The sequence below is a fragment of the Salmo trutta genome, chromosome 8, assembly GCF_901001165.1.
Source record: "Salmo trutta chromosome 8, fSalTru1.1, whole genome shotgun sequence".
In the NCBI taxonomy this organism is placed as follows: domain Eukaryota; kingdom Metazoa; phylum Chordata; class Actinopteri; order Salmoniformes; family Salmonidae; genus Salmo; species Salmo trutta.
This window is the reverse complement of record NC_042964.1, coordinates 48048825-48073475: the sequence shown is the minus strand read 5'-3', so window position 1 is coordinate 48073475 and position 24651 is coordinate 48048825. Positions and strand designations below refer to the sequence as shown.

Genomic DNA, 24651 nt, shown 5'->3' with positions numbered 1-24651 from the left:
GCTCTCATTCACTTGCGCTTGTAAATGTCCACACTCACCGAAAATGACATTCGGTAGCTACTCATGTATAACTTCATGAGCTGGATTTGCCTGTCTGCAATTAGTTTATGTTCGTTTTCACTTGTTAGCATTTAGCTAACATCTTCTATACATTTTCGCTATTACTTGTGCAAGTTTTTATGTTTTTAGCGCCCCCATGTGTGCTATTCCAGTATACCGGAAATCCCTGGATGAACATCTAGGCTGGTGGGAGGGGCTATAGAAGGACAGGCTCATTGTAATGGCTGGAATGGAATGAAAATGGAACGATATCAAACATATGGAAACCACATGTCTGACTCCATTCTAGCCATTTCAATGAGCCCGTCCTTCTATAGCTCCTCCCACCAGCCTCCACTGGCCCAAGAGTTTGTAATAGTGTGGAGTCCTTGCTCTCACATATCCAACTGTGTTAGATCAGTGACCTCCAGGAAAGAAGGATGGATTTATAACAGTATTGGAACTGGGCCACTGTACTCTATGCAAGAAGGATCCTATCTTGTTTGATAGGTGCTAGACTAGAGCTGATGTTGACTCTAACTCAAGTTGAAGCTGTCACTGGAACAGTCTGACGGAGGCTAATCTAAGGAAACTCAGTGAGTCATGTCTCTGCCTCATTACATTGCTTTCACAGAAGACTGTCAGTGTCCATTTTAAGCTAGGTGTTTCAATTTGCCTCTCAGTAGGAGAGAGGCTGCAACAGTTATCTCTCTGTCTCTCTCTCTCTCTCCCTTTTTATTGGTTAACTCTTTGTTTTGCTCTCCCTCTCTTCCTATCACTCCCCTCTCTCTCAGCTCTCTCTCAGCTCTCTCTCCCCTCTCTCTCAGCTCTCTCTCAGCTCTCTCTCAGCTCTCTCTCAGCTCTCTCTCAGCTCTCTCTCAGCTCTCTCTCAGCTCTCTCTCAGCTCTCTCTCAGCTCTCTCCTCTCTCTCTCAGCTCTCTCACCCCTCTCTCAGCTCTCTCTCAGCTCTCTCACCCCTCTCTCAGCTCTCTCTCAGCTCTCACCCCTCTCTCACCCCTCTCTCAGCTCTCTCTCACCCCTCTCAGCTCTCTCCCCCCTCTCCCTCTCTCTCAGCTCTCTCCCCTCTCTCTCAGCTCTCTCCCCTCTCTCTCAGCTCTCTCCCCTCTCTCTCAGCTCTCTCCCCTCTCTCTCAGCTCTCTCCCCTCTCTCTCAGCTCTCTCCCCCCTCACTGATCTAACACAGTTGGATATGTGAGAGCAAGGACTCCACACCATTACAAACTCTTGGGCCAGTGGAGGCTGGTGGGAGGAGCTATAGAAGGACGGGCTCATTGAAATGGCCAGAATGGAGTCAGACATGTGGTTTCCATATGTTTGATATCGTTCCATTTTTATTCCATTCCAGCCATTACAATGAGCCTGTCTCTCTCCCCTCTCCCCCTCTCTCAGCTCTCTTCCCCCTCTCTCAGCTCTCTCCCCCCTCTCTCAGCTCTCTCCCCCCTCTCTCAGCTCTCTCCCCCCTCTCTCAGCTCTCTCTCTCTCTCTCTCCGGTCTGTTGTAAGTCCATCCTGTCTCTGTCAATCCTGAGAGACTCCCTGATGTGTTCATTCCAGACATGCTGTCACTCATTACCCTGCTCATCTGTCAGATTAACGTCTCCCTCACTTTCACACTCTCCCTCCATCCCCTCCTCTAGCCCTCCCTCAGCTCTCTCTCTCTCTCTCTGCTTGACTATTAGTATTCCCACTGCTCTCTTTCTGCCTCAGTTGAATGGCAGTGTTACAAGACCCTATGGGGTTAGTGAGGGACAAGACTGGTTCACTTTCCAAAAAAAGTCTCTCTTCTCCACTCCTATCCTACACACACCCACACCCCGTCTGAGCCCAGTGTGCACCAGAGAGGCCAGTGATGGGCTGTCACATGTACCGCTTCTCTCCTCCCCCTCATGTGAGTCCCCCTCTTCTCCCTCTCTCCCCATCCTGCTAACTCTCAGGAAGCCTCGTATAGTTGATTAGCTTGACAGCCCGGGCTCCCTAACGATGTTAACCAGCCTTCTTCTGTCATCCCGGCCCACTGGTAATGAGTCACACACACACTTGCGGACACACATGCACACTCAAGGACACACCCACAAGGCATACACACATGCACGCACGTACGCACTTGTGGACTGTTGACACACACGTACTTATAGACATGCACACAGATGCATACACATTGGTCACACCCACTCACAGTTAGTTACAGTATATGCATACACACACACAAACGCACACCAACGTGTACCGTCCACCACACAGTGAGGAACACAGAGGCATGCAGAGTTATTCTATTAAGCTGACGGGGGTTGATCATGCACAGCATTAGCACATCTTTTGTCTAATGCTGCGCTGATTTGCATCAACACATACTTGACCTATGGCCCTCCCTTCCTTTCCTCCCGTCTGTCCAGCTCCGGTGATACACACACACAGTCTGTGATGGCTCTCTGGAGCGCTATCATCCAGCCATTAGCCCACTCTAATAAAAACCACTCATTTACCACCATGAAGATTTATTAAATATAAACACGCCATAACCACAATGCTAATGAAAACTGAGACGGGAGGGAGAGACGGAGGGAGGGAGGGAGGGAGAGGAAGGGAGAGAGAGAGACATGGATGGAGGGACGGACGGACGGACAGAGAGACGGAGAGAAGGAGAGGGACGGACGGACGGACGGACCAACGGAGGGAGGGAGGGACGGACGGAGAGAAAGCCAGGAACTTTGAGAGAGGAGAGGCTGGATGTAGTTTGGCGTTGGGTGCATAGTCTGCATTCCTAAAGCTTTCCCCAAAAATGCTGTTATGTTGGGCAGTGGGGGCTGGGCAGTGGGCACTTCGGGCGGCTGGTAGCCTAGCGTTGGGCCAGTAACTGAAAGATTGCCTTTTCGAAACACAGAGCCAACTAGGTGAAAAATCTGTCTGTGCCCTTGAGCAAGACACTTCACCCTAAATGCTCCTGTAAGTCGCTCTGGATAAGAGTGTCTGCTAAATGACTACAATGTAAAACATTTTGAATGTTGTACATACAGCAGCAGTGTTAACACAGAGGATACACTGTAGTTATATTGGTGTTATTGGTGTTGTATTATTTGTCTGTCTAACAACCTGTCTGACAACCTGTGAGGTGTAATGTGTGGACAGAAACCCACAGTTCAGATTTACAGTTCAAATAAACTGCTTTCTCTAAATACTCAAGTCCATTAGGTACCAATTAAACTAGCCAATTATATCCACATCTTGTTTATGACTGTGAAGATGTAGATTCATTATTGATTACATTTTAAACAGTTTTCCATTGCGTGCCCTAATAAACATGTCCCTGTGGTCCCCATCAAAATACTGTATTCTGAAGTGTTGTCAGGTGTATTCAGATATACAGTGAGTACTAGTGGATAATACATCAGGTACCTGGAGCTGTGTTCAGGTCTCCCCTACATTCCAAGGTGTATAGATATATTCAGGTGTTTCTCCTGTGGTCCCCCTCGTGCAGGTGTCAGCGGTGGAGTCTCTGGAGGGCCCCCTGCTGCAGGTGGAGGGTCTGGGGGACCTGCGTCTGGAGCTCCACAGTAAGAAGCTCAACATCCACGTGGTCCTCATCGACGAGCTGCACCGGCACCTCTACATCAAGTCTACCAGCCGCCTGGGGACCAAGAACAAGGACAAGAACCAGGGACGCCACGGGGGGTGAGTGGCCTGGAGAAGGGGGGGGGGCTGGGAGTGGGGCGGAGGTGTGAGTTGTTAGGAACACGCTGTGAGGTTTGGTCAGGGAGATCAGAGTGGGGGTCAATCCCACTTCAAGTGCAGTCAACAGAGGGAATGTAATGTTCATCATTTGCCGTATTCTAGAATAGTAGGGCAAGGACTCAAACACCAGATCTCAGTAGAGATTGGAAGTAGTCATTTTCACTTCAAAATAAAAGCTTTGGGAGTCTGTATGGGTGTTCACTCTGCATTAGAAGTAAATGTATAATTGGGGGGAAACTGGTTGAAATCATTAAATGAAATACCATAACATGAGACAAGTCAGTCTTCAACCTCCACTCCTCTAATCCCACACAGCACAGTTCCACGCTACATGTGTTGTCCCTCAGTGTTTACATTAGCTAGTCTAAACTTCTAGTGACAAGACAACGTCCCTGTCTCACCACTTAGTGCAAACACATCTGATTCATTCATGGGAGACCAAAGATGACGCTCTGTGGAATGATAATGTGGGTTTTGGTTAGTCGACGACCGCGTCACAACCTACATTAGCGTCGGGAGGATTATCATACCAACACCAATGGGTGTGTCCCAAATGGCACCCTATTCCCCACTTAGTGCACTACTTTAAAAAGTAATACACTGTGTAGTGCACTATGCAAGCAATAAGGTGCCATTTGGGACACGTTAGAATGCTGTGTGGAGCGACGGCTGCCACCTGCATGCTGATTCCTATACCAAGATGCAGCATCACAACACATTAGGCTGATGCAGGTCACCCACCTCTCCAGCAATGAAGCCTGTTGTTTTGATGTTTGTTTAATTCATGCTAGGTGTGTGTGTGTGTGTGTGTGTGTGTGTGTGTGTGTGTGTGTGTGTGTGTGTGTAGTATCTTTATTGGTGTGTGTGTGATTGGTGTCTTTTTCTGTGTGTGTGATTGTTGTGTGTACAGAAGTGTGGTGTCTGTGCTGTGACGTTCTGTAGAGTGATGTATTAGTTGGGGTTTTAGAGTGACAGGTTAAAGCTCCTGTATAGTGGAGGTTTGGTAAGAACAACCCACCTCCACTCAACACTCACTAAGAAGGGCTCCACTTAACACTGTCTGGAGGTACAGGTCAGGGCTACACTCAACACTGTGTGGAGGTTGGTACATGGCTGACTCTGTTTGTTAATCCAGGTTGTTAAAACCTCTTTGGGCTAGGGGGCAGTATTTTCATGTCCGGATGAAAATCGTGCCCAAAGTAAACTGCCTTTTACTCAGGCCCAGAAGCTAGGATATGCATATAATTGGTAGATTTGGATAGAAAACACTCTAAAGTTTCCAAAACTGTTAAAATAATGTCTGCGAGTATAACAGACCTGATATGGCAGGCGAAAACCTGAGGAAAATCGATCCAGGAAGTGCCATTATTTTGAAATGGGTGTTTTTCCATTGAAAGCCTATCCACAATTTAAAGGGATATGACCCAGATTGCGTTCCCTGTGGCTTCCACTAGATGTGAACAGTCTTTAGACATTGTTTCAGGCTTTTATTCTGAAAAATGAGGGAGAATGACCACTTTCAATGAGTGGACAGTGGAAAGTCCCAGAGCTGTTTGGTGCGCGCTACCGAGAGTGCGCCTTTCGTTGTTTTTCCTTTATATTGACGACGCTATTGTCCGGTTGAAATATTATTGATTATTTAGACGACAAACAACCTGAGGATTGATTATAAACATTGTTTGACATGTTTCTACGAACTTTACTGGTTCTATTTGGATTTTTGGTCTGCCTGTTGTGACTGCCTTTGAGCCAATGGTTTACTGAACAAAATGCGCCAACAAAACGGAGGTTTTTGGACATAAAGAGGGACTTTATCGATCAAAACGAACATTTATTGTGTAACATGGAGTCTTGTGAGTGCAACCATATGAAGATCATCAAAGGTAAGTGATAAATTTTATCGCTATTTCTGACTTTTTTTACTCCTCTACTTGGCTGGAAAATGTTTGTATGGTTTTGTGTGCTGGGCGCTGTCCTCAGATAATCGCATGGTATGCTTTCGCCGTAAAGCCTTTTTGAAATCTGACACAGTGGCTGGATTAACAAGAAGTTCATTTTTAAACCTATGTATAACACTTGTATGTTTTATGAATTTTTATTATGAGTATTTCTGTTTTTTGAATTTGGCGCTCTGTAATTTCACCGGATGTTGTCAAATCAATCCCGTAAAAGGGATTTGATCCCTAAGACGTTTTAACAGGTTCATTATAAAGCTCTGCTTGTCTCTAAGGTGAATGTTGTCATTGTGGGTAGCGGGGTTGGGCTCAATTCAAATTGAAGCCAGTTAATTCAGGAAGTGATTTTAATTTAACATTCTGAAATAAGTAGCTTCTACTTTTCAGTTTAGTGGGAAGTCATTGAAAATATATTTTTTTATTTTTTATTTACTGAATTGTAATTTTATAACGAGGATGACGATGATGATGGTGACTGATGATGCTCTTCTCAACTCTCCCCAGCTCTACAACCAAAGACACGTCCCCTCTGCCCCAGCTGGACGTCAGCAGCCTGTCCACCCCTCGCAAGCTGATGGACTCCTCCCAGTTCAGCACCCCAGGGACCACCAGCAGTAAGTTGCCTTGGTAGTCCAACACACATCCATTATGCATGGCTGCTTGGCTGAATACAGCAGTACTAAATGTAAATGAGGGCCTGCACACTATACCAACCTAATAAAGTAATGTTTTGTTGCAATTGATTGTGCTGCCTTACTTCATTACCACCAGTAGAATGGCTTTAGGAATACTACTGGACAAGAGAGGAAGGGGCGGGGACAGAGAGCGGAAGGGGCGGGGACAGAGCGGAAGGGGCGGGGACAGAGAGGGGTGGGGAAGGATAGAGCGTCAGTGAGAATGTGGGGAAGAAACTGGAGAGAACTGGATATTGAGTGGAAAAGAGAAAGGGAGAGGAGTTGAGATGGATAGAAAAGAGAACATGGTGTAGATAGAGAGATACTGTAGAGATGTGATGAGAACTATTGGACATAGTTGTCTCCTGGATAGCACAGTGGTAGAGTTGTCTGGTTAGTGTTCTACTGTCATTCCACTCTTCCGATGCTCCTAGTGATAATGAAATCATTAGCAGGGATCTGTACTGCTGCAGTTATTACATCCATTAGCATGTCATTAGAGGTGTGTACCAGAGAACGCTGCAGGCTCAACACACCTCATATATAACACTGCCTCTCACACACACTCCACTGATGGCATTTACACGCCAGCAAACACATGCACACACAGAAGCACTAACGCACACACGCACCTTCTCCCCGCTTCCATCTATGCCTCGTATTTCCTCCTCCTTGCAGCACAGTACATACATCACGGCATTATTAGGCCATTATCATAATAGTACATACTGTATATCACAGCATTATTAGGCTATTATCATAATAGTACACACATCACAGCATTAGGGCATTATCATAATAGTACATACATCACAGCATTAGGGCATTACAGCATTATCAGGGCATTATCATGCTAGTACATACATCACAGCATTATCAGGGCATTATCATACTAGTACATGCATTACTAGGCCATTAGCATAATAGTACATACTGTAGATCACAACATTATTAGTCCATTATCATAATAGTACATACTGTACCTCACAACATTACCAGTCCATTATCATACTCGTGCATACATCACAGCATTATTAGGGCATTATCAAACCAGTACATGCATCACAGCATTATCAGGGTATTATCATACTTGTACATACATCACATCATTATTAGGACATTATCATACTAGTACATACATCACAACATTATTATGGCATTATCACACTAGTACATTATTCACATCATTATTAGCGCATTATCATACTCTTGCATATACCACAGCATTATCAGTCCATACTAGTGCATACATCACAGCGTTATTAGGGCATTATCATACCAGTACATGCATCACAGTATTATCAGGGCATTATCATACTAGTATATACATCACATGATTATTAGGACATTATCGTACTGACACATCACAGCATTATCAGTCCATACTAGTGCATACATGACATCGTTATTGGGGCATTATCATACCAGTATATGCATAACATCATTATTAGGGCATTATCATACTCGTTCATACATCACAGCATTATTAGGGCGTTATCATACTAGTACATACGTTTTCATAACATCATAATCAGCTGCCACCCCTCCATATCTCCCATTAGTCACCATGTATTCCTGTCAGCACAGTGGGGTGGATAACATTCATTATGCTCATAGGCCACAGTGGAACAGTTACCTCTGGTAATACAGCGTCTACAGGGGAGTTTGTTATAGTGTGGTGATAACATTCCCTGGCTGTGGAGTTTGTTATAGTGTGTTGATGACATTCCCTGGCTGTGGAGTTTGTTATAGTGTGTTGATGACATTCCCTGGCTGTGGAGTTTGTTATAGTGTGGTGATGACATTCCCTGGCTGTGGAGTTTGTTATAGTGTGGTGATGACATTCCCTGGCTGTGGAGTTTGTTATAGTGTGGTGATAACATTCCCTGGCTGTGGAGTTTGTTATAGTGTGGTGATGACATTCCCTGGTTGTGGAGTTTGTTATAGTGTGGTGATAACATTCCCTGGCTGTGGAGTTTGTTATAGTGTGGTGATAACATTCCCTGGCTGTGGAGTTTGTTATAGTGTGGTGATGACATTCCCTGGTTGTGGAGTTTGTTATAGTGTGGTGATAACATTCCCTGGCTGTGGAGTTTGTTATAGTGTGGTGATAACATTCCCTGGTTGTGGAGCTGCGAAAACACAAACAAGATGATTAAGATGCCCAAGGCGGCAGGTAGCCTAGTGGTTACAGCGTTGGACCAGTAACCGAAAGGTTGCAAGATCAGGCAGACAAGGTAAAAGAAAATCTGTCGTTCTGCCCTGAACAAGGCAGTTAACCCACTGTTCCTAGGCCGTCATTGTAAATAAGAATTTGTTCTTAACTGACTTGCCTAGTTAAATAAAGGTAAAAAGAAAAGCTTCTCTCTGGTCTAGTTATTTTTTCTTGATATCTAGTTAATCTCTCTCTCTGCAACTTTCTCCCAGGCCCTACCCACCCACCCACTCAACCCATCCTAACACATTTGTTTGAATGCAAGCCTAAACCCTCCTTCCCTGTCAGGTCAGGTTTGACCCGGTACCTGGTCAGCTAGCCAGCCTACTGCTAGCTGCAGGTGTACTGTGTCTGTTACAGCTCCATAGCCCCTCCTCCGTACCTCTGTCCCTATGCCATTACCAGACCCCCACTCTTCCTCTCCCCACTAACCTCTGTCCCTATGGCATTACCAGACCCCCACTCTTCCTCTCCCCACTAACCTCTGTCCCTATGCCATTACCAGACCCCCACTCTTCCTCTCCCCACTAACCTCTGTCCCTATGCCATTACCAGACCCCCACTCTTCCTCTCCCCACTAACCTCTGTCCCTATGCCATTACCAGACCCCCACTCTTCCTCTCCCCACTAACCTCTGTCCCTATGCCATTACCAGACCCCCACTCTTCCTCTCCCCACTAACCTCTGTCCCTATGCCATTACCAGACCCCCACTCTTCCTCGCCCCACTAACCTCTGTCCCTATGCCATTACCAGACCCCACTCTTCCTCGCCCCACTAACCTCTGTCCCTATGCCATTACCAGACCCCCACTCTTCCTCGCCCCACTAACCTCTGTCCCTATGCCATTACCAGACCCCCACTCTTCCTCACCCCACTAACCTCTGTCCCTATGCCATTACCAGACCCCCACTAACCTCTGTCCTTATGCCAGCCACACCCCCAATACAGTCGCAATGCCAGCCTTAGAAAAACCTAACCCCTCCCCATACCCCTGTCCTTCTGCTAATCTTCCCTCTACCAACCCCCTGTCTCCACCTCTGAGCCTACCATCCAACTGATCACTTTCTCCCCTATAATTGCTGCTGTTTGTGGGGAGTCAGTTGACTAACTCGGGTAGAGAGAGAGAGAAGCCTCTTAATTCACACCCAGGGCCTAAGTCATTTCCCTGCGCTAACTGCACTTCCCTCTCGCATTATTATGGAAAAACGCAAGCAATTAGCCGGCGCCGTGTGCTAAGTGCCATGTGCCGCGATGACGACAGCATAACTCTCCAGCTTTTGTCGACAATGCTGCTTCGTCTAATGGACTCAGCGCACATCATTTAGTAGCTGGTAATTGTAGTGATTATGACGTGAAAAAACTACAGTCGCTGGCAGGAGAAATAAAGTCTATTAACGCCACATAAACATTAACTCTCTTAACGTACCCCGCTTACAACGCTTTGAAGGGAAAACGGAGGCTGTTTCATCAGATTGGAATTAGAACGTAGCCCTGCTGTTACTCTCAATTTAGCAAGCTAATGTGGCGAGGTCAGAGAGAGAGAGGGAGGGGGTTGAGGTGCTGATCAGGGAGGTAAAGATGAAGACGTGTTGTGGGGATGTTTTCATTTGATCCAAACACTCACAAGTTTGATGACGAGGAAGAGCTGAAAGCCTAGTAGTGAGATGTACGGGGTTATGGTGATGATAATACTACTGTATGGCATTGAGAGGGGAGAGATGACAGTAGGACTAGGATGATGTTTATGAAGATGGATGATGATGGTTACAACTATAACAACTCATTCTTTCATGTGTGTCTCTAGGAAGTTTCATGAGTATGATGGCTTTCAAATAGTACCACATCCTGTAGCTCTATCTCTCTCTCCCTCCGTCACTTCCCATGTTTTCTATCTATCCATCTCTACTTCTCTCTCACTCTGTCACTCCCTCTTTCAGTGCGTGAGCTGCAGGCGCACCACGAGGCCCGCGAGGACCCTGACGTGCACCCGGAGGAGAACACCCAAGAGTTCATGGGCGTCCTCATCAAAGGCCTGGCCAAGCTCAAGAAGATCCCGGAGGCTGTCAAGGCCATCATGGAGCGCCTGGAGCCTGAGCTGAAGCAGATACTGAAGAGATCCACTACCCAGATAGCTGATCACGCCTACCAGAGAGGAGAGAACCTAGCCACAGAGAGCCAGCCCAGGTAGGGAGGGATGGAGGGAAGGTGGTAGGAGTGGATGGAGGGATGACAGACCATGCCTACCAGAGAGGAGAGAACCTAGCCACAGAGAGCCAGCCCAGGTAGGGAGGGATGGAGGGATGGGGGGAAGGTGGTAGGAGTGGATGGTGGGATGACAGGCCATGCCTACCAGAGAGGAGAGAACCTAGCCACAGAGAGCCAGCCCAGGTAGGGAGGGGTGGAGGGAAGGTGGGATGCAGGTAGGAGGGGGTGGGATGGAGGGGTGCATTTAGGGGTGGAGGGAAGGCTGGAAGGTGGGATGGAGGTAGGTATGGGGATAGGGATGGAGGTAGGGATGGGGGGAGGTGGAGAGAAGGCGGGATGCAGGTAGGGATGCAGGTGGGGGGAAGGCGGGATGCAGGTAGGGAAGGAGGTAGTGATGGAGGTAGGGATGGGGGGAGGTGGAGGGAAGGCGGGATGCAGGTAGGGATGGGGGTGGAGGGAAGGCGGGATGCAGGTAGGGATGCAGGTAGGGATGGGGTGGAGGGAAGGCGGGATGCAGGTAGGGATGCAGGTAGGGATGGGGGTGGAGGGAAGGCGGGATGCAGGTAGGGATGCAGGTAGGGGTGGGGGTGGAGGGAAGGCGGGATGCAGGTAGGGATGCAGGTAGGGGTGGGGGTGGAGGGAAGGCGGGATGCAGGTAGGGATGCAGGTAGGGGTGGGGGTGGAGGGAAGGCGGGATGCAGGTAGTGATGCAGGTAGGGGTGGGGGTGGAGGGAAGGCGGGATGCAGGTAGGGATGCAGGTAGGGGTGGGGGTGGAGGGAAGGCGGGATGCAGGTAGGTATGCAGGTAGGGGTGGGGGTGGAGGGAAGGTGGGATGCATGTAGGGATGGGGGTGGAGGGAAGGCGGGATGCAGGTAGGGATGCAGGTGGGGGTGGAGGGAAGGCGGGATGCAGGTAGTGATGCAGGTAGGGATGGGGTGGAGGGAAGGCGGGATGCAGGTAGGGATGGGGGTGGAGGGAAGGCGGGATACAGGAAGCGGTGCAGGTGGAGGGAAGGCGGGATGCAGGTAGGTATGCAGGTAGGGATGGGGTGGAGGGAAGGCGGGATGCAGGTAGGGATGGGGGTGGAGGGAAGGCGGGATACAGGAAGCGGTGCAGGTGGAGGGAAGGCGGGATGCAGGTAGAGGTGGAGGGTATGGGTGGATGGTGGGATAGCAGACCATGCCTACCAGAGAGGAGAGAACCTGGCCACAGAGTGACAGCCCAGGTGAAGAAAGAGGGGGGGAAATGGCTTTGGTTATTCAGTGAGAAAAGGTGTGGGTGGAGGAGAAGAAATAAGGGGACGGGGTTTGGGGACATTGGCCCTGTTAGGAAATGTGAAAAGGAAATGCATCTTTCCTTCCTTGAAGTGACCACTAATCTCACATGACTGGATAGGTGAGAGCTATGAAGTGAAACCCTCAATTTTTACCTATCTAATCATGTGGAATTTGTAATTTCTTCAAGGAGGGAAGGAAGGATATATTGTGGGTTTTCAAACAGGGCCTTTGGGTGTATAGTTTTGTCCAACTCACTGGCTAAAGTGAGGTAGCAGCAGTGGAGGAGAGGTACTGTATGGGTCTGAGGTGAGGTAGGAACAGTGGAGGAGAGGTACTGTATGGGTCTGAGGTGAGGTAGGAACAGTGGAGGAGAGGTACTGTATGGGTCTGAGGTGACGTAGGAACAGTGGAGGAGAGGTACTGTATGGGTCTGAGGTGAGGTAGGAACAGTGGAGGAAAGGTACTGTGTGGGTCTGAGGTGAGGTAGGAACAGTGGAGGAGAGGTACTGTATGGGTCTGAGGTGAGGTAGGAACAGTGGAGGAAAGGTACTGTGTGGGTCTGAGGTGAGGTAGGAACAGTAGAGGAGAGGTACTGTATGGGTCTGAGGTGAGGTAGGAACATTGGAGGAGAGGTACTGTATGGGTCTGAGGTGAGGTAGGAACAGTGGAGGAGAGGTACTGTATGGGTCTGAGGTGACGTAGGAACAGTGGAGGAGAGGTACTGTATGGGTCTGAGGTGAGGTAGGAACAGTGGAGGAGAGGTACTGTATGGGTCTGAGGTGAGGTAGGAACAGTGGAGGAGAGGTACTGTATGGGTCTGAGGTGAGGTACTGTATGTGTCTGAGGTGAGGTAGCAGCAGTGGAGGAGAGGTACTGTGTGGGTCTGAGGTGAGGTAGGAACAGTGGAGGAGAGGTACTGTATGGGTCTGAGGTGAGGTAGGAACAGTTGAGGTGAGGTACTGTATGGGTCTGAGGTGAGGTACTGTATGGGTCTGAGGTGAGGTACTGTATGGGTCTGAGGTGAGGTACTGTATGGGTCTGAGGTGAGGTAGGAACAGTGGAGGAGAGGTACTGTATGGGTCTGAGGTGAGATAGGAACAGTGGAGGAGAGGTACTGTATGGGTCTGAGGTGAGGTACTGTATGTCTGAGGTGAGGTAGCAGCAGTGGAGGAGAGGTACTGTATGGGTCTGAGGTGAGGAGAGGTACTGTATGGGTCTGAGGTGAGGTAGGAACAGTGGAGGAGAGGTACTGTATGGGTCTGAGGTGAGGTAGCAGCAGTGGAGGAGAGGTACTGTATGGGTCTGAGGTGAGGAGAGGTACTGTATGGGTCTGAGGTGAGGTAGGAACAGTCGAGGAGAGGTACTGTATGGGTCTGAGCTGAGGTAGGAACAGTGGAGGAGAGCTACTGTATGGGTCTGAGGTGAGGTAGGAACAGTGGAGGAGAGGTACTGTATGGGTCTGAGGTGAGGTAGGAACAGTGGAGGAGAGGTACTGTATGGGTCTGAGGTGAGGTAGGAACAGTGGAGGAGAGGTACTGTTTGTGTCTGTGTCTCCATCACTAATAAGCAAACAAACCATCAAGCAAGAAGGAGACAAGTTTCACTTGAATCCTGGGCTTTTCTATCCTAGCTCTTTAGCTTTAGACAGAGTGAGTACGACAAGCGTGTTTTGGGAGCGAGTGAACTGCTAGAAAATGATTTTTGATTAGTCTCTATCCTCTCTTCCCTCTCTCTCCGCATCTCATTGTGGAAACCCTAATAAAGCATCCGCATCTCATTGTGGAAACCCTAATAAAGCAAACAGTTATGCACACCCTCTCCTCAGTCTCCTCTGTTCTCCCTCTCCTCAGTCTCCTCTGTTCTCCCTCTCCTCAGTCTCCTCTGTTCTCCCTCTCCTCAGTCTCCTCTGTTCTCCCTCTCCTCAGTCTCCTCTGTTCTCCCTCTCCTCAGTCTCCTCTGTTCTCCCTCTCCTCAGTCTCCTCTGTTCTCCCTCTCCTCAGTCTCCTCTGCTCTCCGTCTCCTCAGTCTCCTCTGCTCTCCGTCTCCTCAGCCTCCTCTGCTCTCCGTCTCCTCAGCCTCCTCTGCTCTCCGTCTCCTCAGCCTCCTCTGCTCTCCGTCTCCTCAGCCTCCTCTGCTCTCCGTCTCCTCAGCCTCCTCTGCTCTCCGTCTCCTCAGCCTCCTCTGCTCTCCGTCTCCTCAGCCTCCTCTGCTCTCCGTCTCCTCAGCCTCCTCTGCTCTCCGTCTCCTCAGCCTCCTCTGCTCTCCGTCTCCTCAGCCTCCTCTGCTCTCCGTCTCCTCAGCCTCCTCTGTTCTCCGTCTCCTCAGCCTCCTCTGTTCTCCGTCTCTTCAGCCTCCTCTGTTCTCCGTCTCCTCAGCCTCCTCTGCTCTCCGTCTCCTCAGCCTCCTCTGCTCTCCGTCTCCTCAGCCTCCTCTGTTCTCCGTCTCCTCAGCCTCCTCTGTTCTCCGTCTCCTCAGCCTCCTCTGTTCTCCGTCTCCTCAGCCTCCTCTGTTCTCCGTCTCCTCTGTTCTCCGTCTCCTCAGCCTCCTCTGTTCTCCGTCTCCTCAGCCTCCTCTGGTCTCCGTCTCCTCAGCCTCCTCTGTTCTCCGTCTCCTCAGCCTCCTCTGTTCTCCGTCTCCTCAGCCTCCTCTGTTCTCCGTCTCCTCAGCCTCCTCTGTTCTCCGTCTCCTCAGCCTCCTCTGTTCTCCGTCTCCTCAGCCTCCTCTGTTCTCCGTCTCCTCAGCCTCCTCTGTTCTCCGTCTCCTCAGCCTCCTCTGTTCTCCGTCTCCTCAGCCTCCTCTGTTCTCCGTCTCCTCAGCCTCCTCTGTTCTCCGTCTCCTCAGCCTCCTCTGTTCTCCGTCTCCTCAGCCTCCTCTGTTCCCCGTCTCCTCAGCCTCCTCTGTTCTCCGTCTCCTCAGCCTCCTCTGTTCTCCGTCTCCTCAGCCTCCTCTGTTCTCCGTCTCCTCAGCCTCCTCTGCTCCCCGTCTCCTCAGCCTCCTCTGCTCTCCGTCTCCTCAGCCTCCTCTGCTCTCCGTCTCCTCAGCCTCCTCTGTTCTCCGTCTCCTCAGCCTCCTCTGTTCTCCGTCTCCTCAGCCTCCTCTGCTCCCCGTCTCCTCAGCCTCCTCTGCTCTCCGTCTCCTCAGCCTCCTCTGTTCTCCGTCTCCTCAGCCTCCTCTGTTCTCCGTCTCCTCAGCCTCCTCTGTTCTCCGTCTCCTCAGCCTCCTCTGTTCTCCATCTCCCAGTCCGTTCATTGCTAGCTGTTTCACTGTTTTCTCCTCCACCTTTATTGTACCCCATTGGATCCTTTCCAGCTGTTTCCCCGCACGTTTTTCATAACTCTCTCATTTAAGGAAATGGAGTAATCCAGAAAGCCAAGTCCCAGCCTCTGCTTTTTCCCTCAGCATTAATTTACTCCGCAGAAAAAAAACAGGAAATCACAGGACTCTGGAAGAGAAGGGATATAATGGCAGCACTTAAGAAAGCACTTACTTTCAGTTGAGATGAACACTTGTTTTTTTTGGCCTCAGTTTCTCTCATTTTCTCTCCGTCTGTTTTCACGGTGTCTGTGTGTGTAAGTTGTGCCCTCTAATCCTAGCCGTTCTCCACGTTTCAGGAGGTGGTCGTTGGTTCACCTGTCCTGAAGCATTGTGACTACTGGGTTTAGGTTAGTGCTGAGGCCTTGGCTGCATTTCATTCCAGAAAGGTTATCTCCTTCTCCTCTTTCCTAGTTGCTTACTCCCCTTCACGGATCTGACACGACTGGATAGGTGAAGGCAATATGGAGGAAACTAGGTAGAGTGTCAATATGGAGGAAACTAGGTAGAGTTTTAACTAACACCTACCCAGTTAGCCAATATGGAGGAAACTAGCTAGTTTTAACTAACACCTACCCAGTTAGTCAATATGGAGGAAACTAGGTAGAGTTTTAGCTAACACCTACCCAGTTAGCCAATATGGAGGAAACTAGGTAGTTTTAACTAACACCAACCCAGTTAGCCAATATGGAGGAAACTAGCTAGTTTTAACTAACACCTACCCAGTTAGTCAATATGGAGGAATCTAGGTAGTTTTAACTAACACCTACCCAGTTAGCCAATATGGAGGAATCTAGGTAGTTTTAACTAACACCTACCCAGTTAGTCAATATGGAGGAAACTAGGTAGTTTTAACTAACACCTACCCAGTTAGTCAGTATAGAGGAAACTAGGTAGAGTTTTAACTAACACCTACCCAGTTAGTCAGTATAGAGGAAACTAGGTAGAGTTTTAACTAACACCTACCCAGTTAGTCAATATGGAGGAAACTAGGTAGTTTTAACTAACACCTACCCAGTTAGCCAATATGGAGGAAACTAGGTAGTTTTAACTAGCACCTACCCAGTTAGTCAATATGGAGGAAACTAGGTAGTTTTAACTAACACCTAACCAGTTAGTCAATATGGAGGAAACGAGGTAGAGGTTTAACTAACACCAACCCAGTTAGTCAATATGGAGGAAACAAGGTAGTTTTAACTAACACCTACCCAGTTAGCCAATATGGAGGAAACGAGGTAGAGTTTTAACACCTACCCAGTTAGTCAATATGGAGGAAACGAGGTAGTTTTAACTAACAACTACCCAGTTAGTCAATATGGAGGAAACGAGGTAGTTTTAACTAACACCTACCCAGTTAGTCAATATGGAGGAAACGAGGTAGAGTTTTAACACCTACCCAGTTAGTCAATATGGAGGAAACTAGGTAGTTTTAACTAACACCTACCCAGTTAGTCAATATGGAGGAAACGAGGTAGAGTTTTAACACCTACCCAGTTAGTCAATATGGAGGAAACTAGGTAGTTTTAACTAACACCTACCCAGTTAGTCAATATAGAGGAAACTAGGTAGAGGTTTAACTAACACCTACCCAGTTAGTCAATATGGAGGAAACTAGGTAGTTTTAACTAACACCTACCCAGTTAGTCAATATGGAGGAAACTAGGTAGAGTTTTAACACCTACCCAGTTAGTCAATATGGAGGAAACTAGGTAGTTTTAACTAGCACCTACCCAGTTAGTCAGTATGGAGGAAACTAGGTCGTTTTAACTAACACCTACCCAGTTAGTCAGTATAGAGGAAACTAGGTAGAGTTTTAACTAACACCTACCCAGTTAGTCAGTATAGAGGAAACTAGGTAGAGTTTTAACACCTACCCAGTTAGGCAATATGGAGGAAACGAGGTAGTTTTAACTAACACCTACCCAGTTAGTCAATATGGAGGAAACTAGGTAGTTTTAACTAGCACCTACCCAGTTAGTCAATATGGAGGAAACTAGGTAGTTTTAACTAACACCTAACCAGTTAGTCAATATGGAGGAAACGAGGTAGAGTTTTAACACCTACTCAGTTAGTCAATATGGAGGAAACTAGGTAGTTTTAACTAGCACCTACCCAGTTAGTCAATATGGAGGAAACTAGGTAGTTTTAACTAACACCTAACCAGTTAGTCAATATGGAGGAAACGAGGTAGAGTTTTAACACCTACCCAGTTAGTCAATATGGAGGAAACGAGGTAGTTTTAACTAACAACTACCCAGTTAGTCAATATGGAGGAATCTAGGTAGTTTTAACTAACACCTACCCAGTTAGTCAATATGGAGGAAACTAGGTAGTTTTAACTAACACCTACCCAGTTAGCCAATATGGAGGAAACGAGGTAGAGTTTTAACTAACACCTACCCAGTTAGTCAATATAGAGGAAACTAGGTAGAGTTTTAACTAACACCTACCCAGTTAGTCAATATGGAGGAAACTAGGTAGTTTTAACTAACACCTACCCAGTTAGTCAGTATAGAGGAAACTAGGTAGAGTTTTAACTAACACCTACCCAGTTAGTCAGTATAGAGGAAACTAGGTAGAGTTTTAACTAACACCTACCCAGTTAGTCAATATAGAGGAAACTAGGTAGAGTTTTAACTAACACCTACCCAGTTAGTCAATATGGAGGAAACTAGGTAGTTTTAACTAATACCTACCCAGTTAGTCAATATGGAGGAAACTAGGTAGTTTTAACTAGCACCTACCCAGTTAGTCAATATGGAGGAAACTAGGTAGAGTTTTAACACCTACCCAGTTAGTCAATATGGAGGAAACGAGGTAGTTTTAACTAACAACTACCCAGTTAGTCAATATGGAGGAAACGAGGTAGTTTTAACTAACATCTACCCAGTTAGTCAATATGGAGGAAACGAGGTAGAGTTTTAACACCTACCCAGTTAGTCAATATGGTGGAAACTAGGTAGTTTTAACTAACACCTACCCAGTTAGTCAATATGGAGGAAACTAGGTCGTTTTAACTAACACCTACCCAGTTAGTCAATATAGAGGAAACTAGGTAGAGGTTTAACTAACACCTACCCAGTTAGTCAATATGGAGGAAACTAGGTAGTTTTAACTAACACCTACCCAGTTAGTCAATATGGAGGAAACTAGGTAGAGTTTTAACACCTACCCAGTTAGTCAATATGGAGGAAACGAGGTAGAGTTTTAGCTAAAATCTACCCAGTTAGTCAGTATGGAGGAAACTAGGTCGTTTTAACTAACACCTACCCAGTTAGTCAATATGGAGGAAACTAGGTAGAGTTTTAACTAACACCTACCCAGTTAGTCAGTATAGAGGAAACTAGGTAGAGTTTTAACTAACACCTACCCAGTTAGTCAGTATAGAGGAAACTAGGTAGAGTTTTAACACCTACCCAGTTAGGCAATATGGAGGAAACGAGGTAGTTTTAACTAACACCTACCCAGTTAGTCAATATGGAGGAAACTAGGTAGTTTTAACTAGCACCTACCCAGTTAGTCAATATGGAGGAAACTAGGTAGTTTTAACTAACACCTAACCAGTTAGTCAATATGGAGGAAACGAGGTAGAGTTTTAACACCTACCCAGTTAGTCAATATGGAGGAAACTAGGTAGTTTTAACTAGCACCTACCCAGTTAGTCAATATGGAGGAAACTAGGTAGTTTTAACTAACACCTAACCAGTTAGTCAATATGGAGGAAACGAGGTAGAGTTTTAACACCTACCCAGTTAGTCAATATGGAGGAAACGAGGTAGTTTTAACTAACAACTACCCAGTTAGTGAATATGGAGGAAACGAGGTAGTTTTAACTAACACCTACCCAGTTAGTCAATATGGAGGAAACGAGGTAGAGTTTTAACACCTACCCAGTTAGTCAATATGGAGGAAACTAGGTAGTTTTAACTAATACCTACCCAGTTAGTCAATATGGAGGAAACGAGGTAGAGTTTTAACACCTACCTAGTTAGTCAATATGGAGGAAACTAGGTAGTTTTAACTAACACCTACCCAGTTAGTCAATATGGAGGAAACGAGGTAGAGTTTTAACACCTACCCAGTTAGTCAATATGGAGGAAACTAGGTAGTTTTAACTAACACCTACACAGTTAGTCAATATGGAGGAAACGAGGTAGAGTTTTAACACCTACCTAGTTAGTCAATATGGAGGAAACTAGGTCGTTTTAACTAACACCTACCCAGTTAGTCAATATAGAGGAAACTAGGTAGAGGTTTAACTAACACCTACCCAGTTAGTCAATATGGAGGAAACTAGGTAGTTTTAACTAACACCTACCCAGTTAGTCAATATGGAGGAAACTAGGTAGAGTTTTAACACCTACCCAGTTAGTCAATATGGAGGAAACGAGGTAGAGTTTTAGCTAAAATCTACCCAGTTAGTCAATATGGAGGAAACTAGGTAGTTTTAACTAACACCTACCCAGTTAGTTAGTATGGAGGAAACTAGGTAGTTTTAACTAACACCTACCCAGTTAGTCAGTATGGAGGAAACTAGGTAGTTTTAACTAACACCTACCCAGTTAGTCAATATGGAGGAAACTAGGTAGTTTTAACTAACACCTACCCAGTTAGTCAATATGGAGGAAACTTGGTGAAGTTTTAACACCTACCCAGTTAGTCTCTGATCTGTTAAGGGGAGTGAACAAGGGCAAAAGGGAGGGGACAAGTTTTTTTTGGACGTTATGCAACACCAGGGATTGTCAGACGTTTAGTCAGACAGCCAATCAGGTGTTAAACACAGTAGAGGCGGGACATTTGGGACAACACCTGCCATCGACCATGAAAAAACAGACACACTGCTGCTTTAAACATAAACATGCCAAGATGCGCACACACACACACACACACACACACACACACACACAGTCCATTGATGTTGTAGCATTTAAAAGAGACTGTGTTGTTACTCTGTCAGAGATGTTGGGTCAGGCCTTGGCTCCCATCGTGTGCTGAATCTGATCTGACTCCAGTATAGGACAACACAGTGCAGCTTGTTTTCAACCCCACCTTCTCCATATCCTTGTTACTTTAGTGTGTGTATGTACGTGTGTTTGTGCGCACACACAAGTTCAAGCCGAGGCCCGTTGCTACGGAAACCCCTATAGAAGTAGTGTATCAAGGTGTTCTGTCTTGCATAATGAGCAACACATAGATGGTGCTGTTCAGAAGACAATGCCCAGCGTATTGCACAGCATCTCTAAAGGGTTCCTGTAAAACATCCTCAGTGTGCAGTCCTTTGATTTGAATACAGATCTATTTCCTGTGCTTTGTCTCTTCTTCTAATCTAATAGTATAGGAATTTGTTTGACATGGTGATATGGGGGCAGTAAGATAGCTACCCAGATGGTGTCACAGACATCTTGGATTGTCATATTGAAGATCTGTTGGTGTTTATCCTGGTTAGACTTGCAACATTCTGATAACTTTCCCCAAATTCCCAGGTTTTCTAGAAATCCAGGTTAGAATCCTGGGAATGTTGCTACCCTGGTACATACAGTATGTCTGATGATGCAACTAGCCAGGTTATGGACTATGGCTGATCATATAGCCAGTTTATTTCATATAGCCAGTGTTGTGTGTGTCGGGTGATGAACTGGCACAGTCACTTAGCGTAATGGTTCCTGTGAAGACACTCCAGGCGACAATAAAAAACATTCTCCTGGGTGAGTTAGGGTCCCAGCTAGCCCACCTCACACTGCATGCTAAACACACACACACACACACACACATCCGGAGACCCTCTCTCTGCCGTCCATCACCTGAGTGTCCGTGTGTTCCATCCTTCTGGGAAATGAGGAGCAGGATTTCAGGGAATTGAGAAGATCTATTAGAATGGCCTGCTGTGTGAGATAACGAGGGGAATGGGGCTCTCTCTCTCTCTGCTCTGTAAAACCAAAGATTCATCACATGGGATGAGGGAAGAGAACATGTGAAAGGTCAGAACCTGGTGGGGGGGGGGTGTGTGTGTGTGTGTGTGTGTGTGTGTGTGTGTGTGTGTGTGTGTGTGTGTGTGTGTGTGTGTGTGTGTGTGTGTGAGCGAGCGAGCGAGCAAGTGTGTCCCCTGTCTACCTGTCCCTAACCATTCATAATCCCTCCCTGTCTGTCTGTCTGTTTGTCTCTAACCATTCATAACATACTCCCTCCCTGTCTGTCTGTCTGTCCCTAACCATTCATAACATACACCCTCCCTCCCTGTCTGCCTGTCCCTAACCATTCATAACATCCTCCCTCCCTCCCTGTCTGTCTGTCCCTAACCATTCATAACATACACCCTCCCTGTCTGTCTGTCTGTCCCTAACCATTCATAACATACACCCTCCCTGTCTGTCTGTCCCTAACCATTCATAACATACACCCTCCCTGTCTACCAGTCTAGTGATGGATGGAGGGTGTTTGGTTGGTAGTCCATCTCTCTCTCTCTCTCTCGCTCTCTCTCTCTTTCTCACATCCTTAATGTTCCCCCACCCAATATTTTTTTCATGTAACATTCATCTAAAGTTTAAAAAGGTAGGCGAAGATCCCATGTCTCTCCCAAACTCACTCAGTCATTCACTCAGTCTTCATTCCACTCAGCCTCTGGTGTATATGTACCGTTCAGATCCGGCACGGAGTTTAGCCCAACCTTCCTCACTAAATAAAGTCAGAAGTGTCCCCACATCCCTGAAAAGAAAAGACCACCAGATGTGTGTGAGTCCTAGTGGAACCAGAGACTTTGACAGATGCTGCTAATTGTAGTCAGAGCCAGCTGCCTCTGTGTGACTGGGGTAACACTCTGCCAGTACCTCCACTGTTCTTTTCAACCGCTCAGCCCAAACCAGCTACCTGGATGAGGCTCCTTTTGCCTGCCGATTTGAAGTAGATTTCTGAATGTTTATTAAGTTAATGAATTGTAGTTGTTGCTGAGGCAGGTTGGTTAACGCCACACGTACAAAGCCTGAGGCCTGAGGAGACTCTAAACTCAAAGCTAATGTCTGGATCGGTGGGCTGACGGCTTGACTTCACTACCTGTTTGGTCACTTTTCCTCTCTAGGCTCTAGTGTTGTATATTTCAGGTCAGAATACAGTATGCTTAGAGAGAAGACTTACATTGTTAAATACTTCTCCTCAGATATGTAGTACCTTACTACAGCGAAGTGCTTCACTCCTGTTCCAACAGATATATGCACTTAACCAACCACAATTTAAAAAATCACTTATTTAATGTTCCCTCTTTACATTGAAAGATTTGTCCTTGTGTGGACTGGTGGAGGCTGAAGTACTCTACTAAAGAGCAGGTTTGAATCAGAAATATAATTTCATAATTTAGCTTTAGCGTTGAGCTGAGGTCAGAATGGTTTTGACTACTATACATTAGCTTCTCCGTTAGTAGTCAGTTATTGAATGAGAGTAGAGAGGAGCTTTTAGACCTGGAGGCTGACAGGTGTGGTGCTGCCTTAGAGAGACCTCCTGATGGTCCACCATCAGTGGTCCAAGATCAGTTGTCTTTACCTCTGTTCTAACTCTAAACCTGTGTGAGCCTCAATACAACTGACCTGGGATGAATTGATAAGAACAGTTTGAATTGCTGGTCGAATATCAACCGTCCTCCCTTCCTTAACGTAATCACTCTAACACTGAGGTGAAACCCTAGGAAGGAAGAAAGGATGCATTTGAAAGGAATTCAAACTGGGCCTTAGTACCTGCTGCGTCTTAGGGCCCTGTTCCAATACTCGTCAAATGTATCATTCCTTTCCTCCCTCCCTTGAAGTAATTTCAGAAGGAAGGAAGGAGGCATTATGAGTATTCTAACGGGGCCAGTGTTTGGGCTGTGTATCGCAGCTTCTTCACCTGTTATCCCACCAGCCGTCCTCACCACAGCCTCTATCTCTGCTGCCCTCTGCAGGCTGCTGCTGGAACTGCTGGAGCTGCTGTTTGACAAGTTCAACGCGGTGGCTGCGGCCCACAGTGTGGTGCTGACCCACCTGCAGCAGATCGTGGTGTCCCCCAACGGAGCCCAGGAGGGCATCAAGCTCTATGAGCAAGCCGACGTCTCTGCTAAGATCCAGACCGTGCTCCAGGTCAGTTCAAGTTTAAAATGTCAAGTTTTGAATCCATCACAGTCCCGAATCCCTGCACCACACAAACACACAAATAAAAAATATCAACAAAGATCCATCTGCCGTTCTGTGTATTCATAAAGATTCACGGATGATTTGGCAGCAGATGATTTGCACACGTGGTTAAACCTTTAGACTGTGAAAGCATAGATTAGGCTTCCATGAGCAGGAATGATCACACATGATGCTAACTAGGAGAGACAAGACTCACTGTTCTGACATGAACTACAATGACAAAAACAGATATAGCTTTACCTTTAGTGACGACAATCTTTACTAATGCAGATTGACTATTTACTGTACACGTTCAATCTGTTTCTTCATATGCGGCCCGTGGGTGTGTGACTGTGAAAGCATGCCGTATCCATAGCAAGAGGGATGTAGGCTAATTCCTTGAGAGAATGCTGTTAACTCTGTGTGTGTTGTGCATCCAGCTATGAATCCTGGCAGTGTTTCACCCAACACTCGATTGTGCAGTCAGTCAATGTTGTCTTTCTTTTCAAAGAAGAGATTATTCTTGTGGAACGAGTGCTGAGAACATGAAAGTATGTCAGTTGAAATGCAGTTCCTGAGCTATCGATACACAAACGTGTGCACGGACCACGCTGCACGAGCAGAAAAAACACAAACACACAATCAAACAAACACACACATTCAAACACACACATGATGTTGACTAGGAGAGTGATGTTGGCACAAAATGGAGGGAATGTTGGAGCAAAACTAACGAAACAGTTAATGAAAATGTATGCTTAATCCAGTATAAACGAATGTATAGAATTTATTATACCAGAGACAAAATTCACAAATTCTACAGCACAACGGCAGAGTCATGTCTTCAGTGTAAAACTCAATAATCACTCAATAATCCTTCTGGGAACGCTATGAAGTCCGAAAGTTATGGGTGGAGCTAGAAAGTTGCCTGTCAGAAGTGTTACAATGTAAACATACTGTTAATCCGTCTGTCTTCATATTTCAAGACCTGGCATATGGGCTGTAGTCAGACACCCAATGGCCTGGACGATTCTCTTCTCATTACTCTTCTGGAAAAACTTATAGTAAAAACCTGGAAATCAATCTCCATC

General features: G+C 46.7%; 1 protein-coding gene across 1 annotated transcript in view; it reads left to right on the top strand.

Moving 5' to 3' along the window:
* LOC115197987 (exocyst complex component 4-like) overlaps positions 1–24651 on the top strand; it is a 244656-nt gene that overhangs the window by 22591 nt on the left and 197414 nt on the right. The window contains exons 4-7 of the mRNA XM_029759645.1: positions 3534–3727; positions 6247–6356; positions 10571–10817; positions 23353–23527. Coding sequence (XP_029615505.1) covers positions 3534–3727; positions 6247–6356; positions 10571–10817; positions 23353–23527 — 726 coding nt within the window. The remainder of the gene's footprint in view (positions 1–3533; positions 3728–6246; positions 6357–10570; positions 10818–23352; positions 23528–24651) is intronic.